The sequence below is a fragment of the Lycium barbarum genome, chromosome 3 (assembly GCF_019175385.1).
Source record: "Lycium barbarum isolate Lr01 chromosome 3, ASM1917538v2, whole genome shotgun sequence".
NCBI lineage: Eukaryota > Viridiplantae > Streptophyta > Magnoliopsida > Solanales > Solanaceae > Lycium > Lycium barbarum.
The window spans coordinates 29,704,248-29,712,909 of NC_083339.1; the positions used below are offsets into that span (position 1 = coordinate 29,704,248).

The following is an 8,662-nucleotide window of genomic DNA, read 5'->3' on the forward strand; positions in this document are numbered from 1 at the left end:
CCAATTACTCATGCTAGGAAAAGGAAAGTTGACTACACTGAGCTATTGAAGAAAGTCAAAGACAAGTTGCAAACTTGGAAAGGAAAGTTACTATCTTATGGTGGAAAAGCAGTTTCGATCACAAGTGTTCTACAAAGTATACCAATTCATGTTCTATTTGCTATAAGGCCTCCAAAATGTGTTATAAAAGAACTACACAAGATCTTTGCAAAGCTCTTTTGGAATAATAAGGAGGAAGGAAGAAGCAGACACTGGTCATCTTGGCTTAACATGTGCTTTCCTAAACATGAAGGAGGATTGGGATTTAGGTCTATTTATGACATGTCCAAAGCCTTATGTGCTAAACTTTGGTGGAAGTTTAGAACCTCTAGTTCATTTTGGGCTAATTTCATGTGGAACAAATACTATAAGAAGCAGATTCCTCAGGTGGTTCAATGGAAAAGAGGGTCACAAGTGTGGAAGATGATGTTGGAAGCAAGGGATAGTATTAAGCAGGAAATCTGGTAGGAGCCAAAGATTGGAAGTTCAAACATCTGGTTTGATAATTGGACTAAGTTAGTTGCTCTCAGCTATGTGGTTCCCCAGAACTGGCATATCAATGATCGTGTTGAGAATGTTTTTGAGCTTATTTCAAATGGAAGAAGGGATATTAACAAGCTCATGCAACTGTTTCCTGAAGATATAGTGTAGCATATAACACAGGAAATTGGTATTAAATATGCATTAAATGAATGGGACAGACCTTGGTGGATGATGGCAAGTACAGGAAGTTTTACAGTAAGTAGTGCATGGGAGCTGTTGAGACAAAAAGCTAATGTAATAGTGTTATATCAGAATATGTGGATTAAAGGTGTGCCTTTTAAAATTTCATTCTTTTTGTGGAGATTGTGGAAGTTTAAAGTGCCAATTGATGAAGTGGTGGCAAGTATTGGCATTCCTATAGTTTCAAAGTGTTGTTGCTGCTATACTGCTTAGAATGAGACTATAAACCATTTGTTTCTGTGTGGAGATTTTTCTACCAAGGTATGGAGAGTCTTTAATGCAGGTGCTGGATTAAGCATGAAGTGTATTTAGGTGAAACATGCTATTAGAAGTTGGTAGGAAGCAAAATGCCATTACAAAATGAAGATGATATACAAAGCAGTTCCTGCTTTCATTGTGTGGCAAATATGAAAGTGGAGAAACAATAAGTTACATGATAGCAATATGAATCTGAATAGAGTGATATATGATATAAATCTGAACATTCACATGTTATGTAAAGTTCTGTTTCCTGGGATGAATATTCCATCTAGATGGCATCAGATTGTTCAGTATTTGAAGGTTACAAGCCAACAGTTATCTGCAGAGTTATTAAATGGATGAGACCTGCATCTGGATTCTACAAGTGTAATACTGATGGAGCTGCTAAAGGAAATCCAGGACCAAGTTCTGTTGCATTTTGTATCAGGAATGAAGGTGGTGATTTGGTGTATGCAGCTGCTAAAACTCTGATTGATGGTTCAAATATAGTTGCGGAGGCTGAGGCTATTAGAATGGGATTGATGTACTGTGTGGATAAGCAGCTTTTTCCATTGATTATAGAGACTGATTCCATGACCATGAAGATCAATACTGAATGGAAGATCCCTTGGAGCATTTCAATGTTGGTGGATGATATCAAAAGGCTGATAGAAGATCAAAAAGTGACTATGGTGCATATACACAAAGAAGGAAATGGACTTGCAGACTTTTTAACTAACTTGGTTCTTGATTTTGCAGGTACAGTTCAGTTTCATAATTTTCAGGAGCTACCAAGTCAAGCTAAGAAGATTCTGAATTTGAAAAAGATCGGAATTCCTAACTTGAGAGTAAGAACCATACAAGACAAAGCAACAGATTGAAGTCCATGATACCAGAAGTAAAAGCCATTGCTAAGTACATAATTTCAGCAGAATATGAGCTATTGCAGCATCTGTATTAAGGTGGTATTAGTGTGCTTGCCATGCTCATTCCTTAAAATAAATGTTGTGATGTTCATGATTCTATGTAGCAGACTGTACTGGTTATGGATCAAGCAAGATAGTGGCCTGGTTTTCCTGCAGAAGGTGATATACACAACAATATACAGCTTCTTTCAAGCTTGCCTGAAGAATGATTCATATGACTTGATACATTTCACCTGTGAGACTTTGAAAGTGTGATAGATGTTATCAAGTCAAGGCTCTTGGATTCTAATTGGTGATAATCTGTTAATGTCTACTTCTACTGGCCATATTACGCTAGATTTTCTTTGTTTTCTGTTATTTTCTTTATTTGGATCAATCTTGTTGGATTGATCCTATTTTCTTATTTTCTGTTCTTCGTTTTTAGCTGGATCAATCACCTCTGGATTGATTTGTACATATTTTCATTATCAATAAAATTCCACCTTCATGGTGGCCTTTACTCAAATAGAAATCAATTTACAGAGGTGAGAAACACCTCACCCCCCTCCCCGCCCCCCGCCCCTCTATGTAATTAACATAGGTTTACAACCTCCGCAACCTTAAAAAAGAAAAAAAGAAAAAAAAAAGCGCCATACTTGGACCAAAACATAATAAATTAACGGTGCAACCCTTAAAATAAAAGGGTGTTATATTTGCTTTCTCTCAATTCGCCTAGAAACTTCCGATCCCAATTCTCTCTTCAATCTTTGCTCCTTTTCTCCTTTATTTTTCTCCACTGGTGGTTTTGTTGACTATATTAAAAACAAATACGTAAGTCTCGTCCTTTTCTTCAAATATGTAGAGATTGCCGCTATGATTTGTTCTTTTAGTTACATTTCGGAGTGTTGATTGTTGATTTTTCTTCTATCGTAAGCAATTTGGTGTGTTGAATTATTGTTATTCCGTTCTGAAACCCTAGGTTGCTAGTTTTTAGAGTTTAGAGAATTGAGTTGTATGAATTTTTCAATATAAATTTGAAAATATACATTTTGTTTTCCAAGAAGATCTCAGCTCTCTTTCAGTCTTCAAATTTAGAATTCGATTTTAGTTTTCTACTTAGATTTACTTAGATTTTAGTTTTCTGCTTTGATTAACTTCGAAATTTAGAATCGAAGCTTTATGTTCAAATTTTAAGCCTCGCTCAGGTAATCTCTTCAATTTACTTCATGTTTTCGCATAGGTATTGTTCAATTCGTATTTTAAAGCGCTGTTGGTCTTTTATTCATCTTGCATGTTCAATTTTCTGTGTTGATTTGGGTATAACTGAAAAATATCCCAGTTCTCTTCTTCACAGGTTAGAGTCTCTCTCTAATTTGCTTTCTTCTTCACAGGTTAGACTCTGCTTCCTTTGTCTCTCTAGCTTTAGGTTAAATTTTGTTCTGTTTTGTCATCTTTAATACATAGCTGATACAAGTGAACTCCATGTATATATTTTGTGATTTTAACTATATCTGCTTAGACAAGGGAATGCAAAAATTTGCTTGTTTTGTGTCTTCTAAAGGTCTATCCTGAATGTTATATATATATATATATATATATATATATATATATATATATATATATATATATATATATATATATATATAATTTATTTATTTATAGAGGCAGCTCTTTGGACATTGCTTTAGGATGGACACCTTTGGAGAAAACTCAAGCTCATCAATATGGATTATTTAATTGTGAAGCAATTTATTGAGTAAGAAATAAAACTGATATGCTTTTTGGCAAAAGGTGCAGAGATAAAGTGATAAAATTAATGTGTTTAGTTCCTTTGAAGTCAATTTAGGGATAACATAATAGAGTTCATCAGCAACAATACTCTTCTGATGTATCCAGATGTTTGAGTATACAAATTTATATACTCACTGCTGAAAATCCACCTTAGCTTAATTAGGAGCTTATTCAAGAATCCAAGAACTGTCAAGGACATATCCATGTTAAGGTCATTTGTGTTCTTCATTTCATCTATTAAAAGATAGGTTAGGTAAGTTGTTATGTTTTGCTTAAGTCTCTGGGAAACTTAACTTGAACCTGCCCTCCCTTTATTTCTGTCAAAATATTCAAAGATTATGTCTAGGAGCTGCCTTCACTTTGATTGGGTCATGAGTATAAAAATCAAGTTTTTGTCTCAACTAAATGATTTGTTAAGTTTGTAATGGCTAGTAGTGATCACTGCCTGTTATTTTCTCCATAACCATCCAGAATTTGTTTGTGAAATAGTAATGAAAAATCAGGTTCCTACTGAACTGTCTAAATTGATTTAGTTTACTTAAAAACCAGGCATACAGGGATTCTTTGTTTTTTAACTTTTTAATAAGAGTTGAGTCTGCAGTTGTTTCATCGTCCAGGGGTACGTTAGTAATTTCGGTTTAGTCCTTTGCTCTGATCAATTGTAAAACTGGCGTAGGCAAGACTCTGTTCCTACACGTGTAATTCTTGGTGACACCTATTTTCTCTCTTCCTCTTCGAATTTCATAGATTGAATTTGCCGTGGCACCGTTCTATATTTCGTTGTGTCATTCTCTTTCTTTCTTCTAGAAAGAGTCATTCCTTGCCACTAAGTAACATTTTTTTATGGAATGCTGGTATTAATGTTTTGAAAAATTTGCAGGAAGCTTATGGAGCACCGGATGATGCAAAGTACATGATAATTATGCTCGCAAGTACGTTTTTCCTGGTTTCAGTTTTTCCTCCGAGTATCTCTGCCATTTAGTTTATTACATTTGTTTCTCGTTTTCTTATAAGAATTTTTCTATTTTGGGTCATTGCTGTATTTATGAAGAACATATAAGCATTCCTTAGTAGAAAGGGGTTCTAGGTATTCTAACCTATTGTTCATTAACCACCAGTCCATTTCAAATAAACAAGCATATGCTCTTTTTGTAGGATTGAAGACAGTTGTTGCGGTTGGAAACATATGCAAGAGTCAACTGAAAATTGGCTTTCCTTTGCACAGAGGAATGTGTTTTAATGCATTGCGATTGTGGTGAATGGCTCTTGCATACCGTACAAGAAGCTTTCAATGGAAAATAGGAAAAGTTATGGATGATCCACAGGCCTTTCTAAAGCTTTCACTCAGTTATACACAAACTGTTGAGCAATACTAATCACTCTCAAATCTGCACCTTCACCATTGTGCGTAGCATTTGAAAAAAAAAAAAACTCGCTGAAATCTATTGAGGAAGTTAAATAATTTTTTGGTTCCTGTTTATTATGAAAATATATTCAAACATGTGGGCATAAAATGCTATCTTGCGTTATTGTTACGTAGCACAGGCTTAGCTACTTCATCGGCGGGTTTTAGCCTTCTCTTTGCTTTAATAGGAACCATAGTGGACATGGAGAGAGAGCAAGTGAAGCGTATAGTTCGTAATGGAAATAAATATACCACTAATTTGCCTCTTTGTTGGACTGGGGGCACAAAAACAGCAGTCTCTGACCAGAACCAATTAGAATCTGAATCTTGACAGGTCAGTGGTTTTTAGATACTTTAGATACCAAATGAGAGATTTATTTAATATGATTTGTTCTCTATTTCAAGTTCTAATATTTATTCATAAATGGCATTTCCTTTTACTATAATGGCAGCCTTACTACTTTTGTACATTATTTTGCTCAGACTTTTTGTAAGGCTTATGCTCATCTATGTTTATATTAGAACTGGTGAAATAGTATGGTTTTAAACATAATTAAACTTTAACTGAACAATACTCAAGGAGGAAAAAAAAAACTGTAGAACTAGTTTGTATTTGTTCCAAAAAATATAATGTAAATATATTTTGGCTTTGACATGGATATCTAGTTGAAATGAACTTTTAGCACTAGAAAATTATCAGAATTGCAGATTGAATTTGTTAGTTTGATTTTGAGTAGACTGTAAATTTGACCTCTGTCGTCTCTCAAATCAGTTTTTTTACTTGTAAACTTTTGAGATGGTATTCTGACTTGTAGGGGGACTGTTGGGTTTAAGAATAATCTGGTTCATAAGATGACTCCTTAAAGCGTAGTGTCAACCATTACATCATTGTTTAAAGATCCTAAAACACTATCGGTGGCTTTCTCAGTTAAAGTTTGCTGAGGTTTTCTTGTTTCGTTTGGCTAGAGGCTTAAGTTAAATGGGATTCGGTTGAGTTTGTTGTGAACCTTTTAGGAACTTGTGGTTACAAAATTTTGAGATGACTGGAAACCTGAATGCTCTGTTCATTTACTCTCGTGGAAAAGGGATGAGTATTTATTTGAGTCCAATCCAATCTCTCTATTAGTACCGTTCTGTTTAGTCCTAGTGTCCTACTATTTCAATTGTTTGGTTATTAGTTTTGGAGTAACTTAAGAACTATGGGAACCATGACATGAACTTCTGCCTAAGAATATATATTAAGTTTGAGCATGATCCAGTAGAGATGGGCGTTCGGTTCTTCGGTTCGGTTTTATCAAATTTCGGTTTGGCTATTTCGGTTTCGGTTTTTTGAAGGTGGACACTGAACACCAAACCAAACTAGTTCGGTTCGGTTCTTTCGGTTTCGATTTTTTCAATTCGATTTTTTTGATATGATATTAGAAGCGATTCTATTTATACTAATTCATATTCTCAAAAGCAATAAAACATAAAACTGATAAATTGAAATCAAAATAATTTTTTTATTAATAATGAAATCAATACAAAATGAATGACTACGCTTTGCAAGAGTAAAAAACTATAATCAACCTAAGAGTATCTCAACTCTAAGTTGATTTCACAGAATATGGTCCTACCAAGTAATGGCAAAATAATTAAAACTACTAAGAAAAAATTGGTTCAGTAGCCTTTACATCAATACAGCTCCTAATTTCTCCAAGATCTCACCAAATGTAAGAGAATATACTTGTCGAGAAGAGAATAAACTACGATGGGCTTTCGGTTCTTCGGTTCGGCTATTTCGATTTTGGTTTTTTGAAGATGGACACCAAACACCGAACCAAACTAGTTCGTTTCGGTTCTTTCGGTTTCGGTTTTTTGAAGTTCGATTCGGTTCGGTCCGATTTTTCAGTTTTCGGTATTTATGCTCAGCCCTATGCAAATCTAGGACTTTCATTGTTGTCAAAAAATGATCTGAAATTAACAGAATTATGTGCTTTGTTCAATATGTCTCAACTAGCACGTAAAAATGTCTTTCATGATTGGATTGGTTAGATGTTAAACCTATTAGGACTGACACTAGTCATATTAGAACTGACATTTTCCAATCTTCCCAACTCCGTTTTTGCAGCCAAGGGATGCAGCTAGCGGACCATTTCACCCATGGATGCAAGAATCTTCTAGCTCTAGTTGTATCTTTTCATTTTTGAAATGATTTTGTATTGATGCTAATTAGATCATTGACATTGTTTTGGTGTTCAATTTGTTAACATTTTGTATGGTTTAGTGGAATTGTAATATTTCTCTATTTTGATATTCTGGTTTAAGTGTTAAATGTATTCAGATTTATATTACAAAAAAATCGAAAAGTTGTTTTTGGTAATAAATATATCAATTGCAGAATATATTAAAAGTAGCGGGGTAAAAACCCAAATAAACATAGTAAATTCCGGGGGTTTGTGACCTCTGTTGCACCCAAAAATGTTCAATAGGCTGAAAGTCAATTGCGGAGGTCAAAAGTGCAATTTGCGGAGGTTTATAACCTCCGCTATTTGTTGTCACGGAGGTTCCCTAAACCCCTGCAGTAAGCTGCCGCAAATTGATTGTGGCAGCGTTAACTGTGGGGGTTTGGGGAACCTCCGTGACAGCAAATAGCGGAGGTTATAAACCTCTACAAATTGCACTTTTGACCTCTGCTAATTGCACCTTTTTTTTGTAGTGCTAGATTCATGTCATTCTCCTTCAAACGAAGTTCTAGCTACGGGTTCTTCTAATCATGCTTTTTAAATGTGGAATTCAGGCAGCAAGGCTGAAGCTACAACAAACGAATACCAATAAAAAATTGTAGGTAAAGTACACTACTTCTTTGTTAAACATGGAGGTTATGTGAATCAGACAACATCGCATGCTTTTCCCTATGGTGGACAGTATTGGGTCCTAACCTAAATCATCCCAGCAAGTCCAAAATGGCTTTACAAACTTACATACATGTTCAAAACTCAATTTAGAATATAATTTTAAAGTATCAGGTTTTACCCATGAAGTAAAGGGATCCAGATATGAAAACAGTGCAAGTACAAATGTTTATTAGGTTCTCTAAGTTTTAAGCTCTTTGATGTTAATCTTTCTTTGCTTTCCCTTTTCTTCCAGTACCGAATCATCTAAAAATAGAATATCCAGCTTCTACATACATGTTACCTGACAAGTTAGTGATAAAATACTTCTTTTACCATAGGGTCTTCTTAAGTTATTGAAACAATTATAACAGAACTTTAGTCCATGATCATGATACATGCAAGACCATTCTCAGATGTACCAATTTTTCTAATAACTAAAGAGCACAAAATAATGCACAATCTGGAAAAATGATAAACATTGATATTCTTATTAAATTATTTCTAATGTAATTGCTTATATATATGACAATATCATCTTTAACTAGCATAAAGCTTTCCAATAGATGATCAAACAGAGGAAATAATTAAACAATTAGATATACAGTGTTGCGTCCAAATGCACACGCAAGTGTACGTGCTCGTACAAGTAATATAATGATTATATAAAATCGGATGTCGAACCC

General features: G+C 34.5%; 1 protein-coding gene across 4 annotated transcripts; it reads left to right on the forward strand.

Annotated features, from left to right (window-relative positions):
• Positions 1–2,546: 2,546 nt before the first annotated feature.
• Positions 2,547–7,396, forward strand: LOC132630909 (uncharacterized). Of its 4 annotated transcripts, none has more exons than XR_009578740.1 (5): positions 2,547–2,738; positions 3,247–3,298; positions 4,579–4,630; positions 4,854–5,437; positions 7,214–7,396. XR_009578740.1 is itself a non-coding variant. In XM_060346491.1 (3 exons), exons 1-3 carry the CDS (start codon positions 3,134–3,136, stop codon positions 4,955–4,957), a joined length of 321 nt encoding a protein of 106 aa, XP_060202474.1. In that variant the 5' UTR covers positions 2,548–3,133; the 3' UTR covers positions 4,958–5,160. The 4 variants fall into 4 exon arrangements, 1 of the variants encoding a protein (XP_060202474.1); XR_009578739.1 differs by having other exon boundaries at positions 2,549–2,738; positions 3,262–3,298; XR_009578738.1 differs by lacking the exon at positions 3,247–3,298 and having other exon boundaries at positions 2,551–2,738.
• Positions 7,397–8,662: the final 1,266 nt, after the last annotated feature.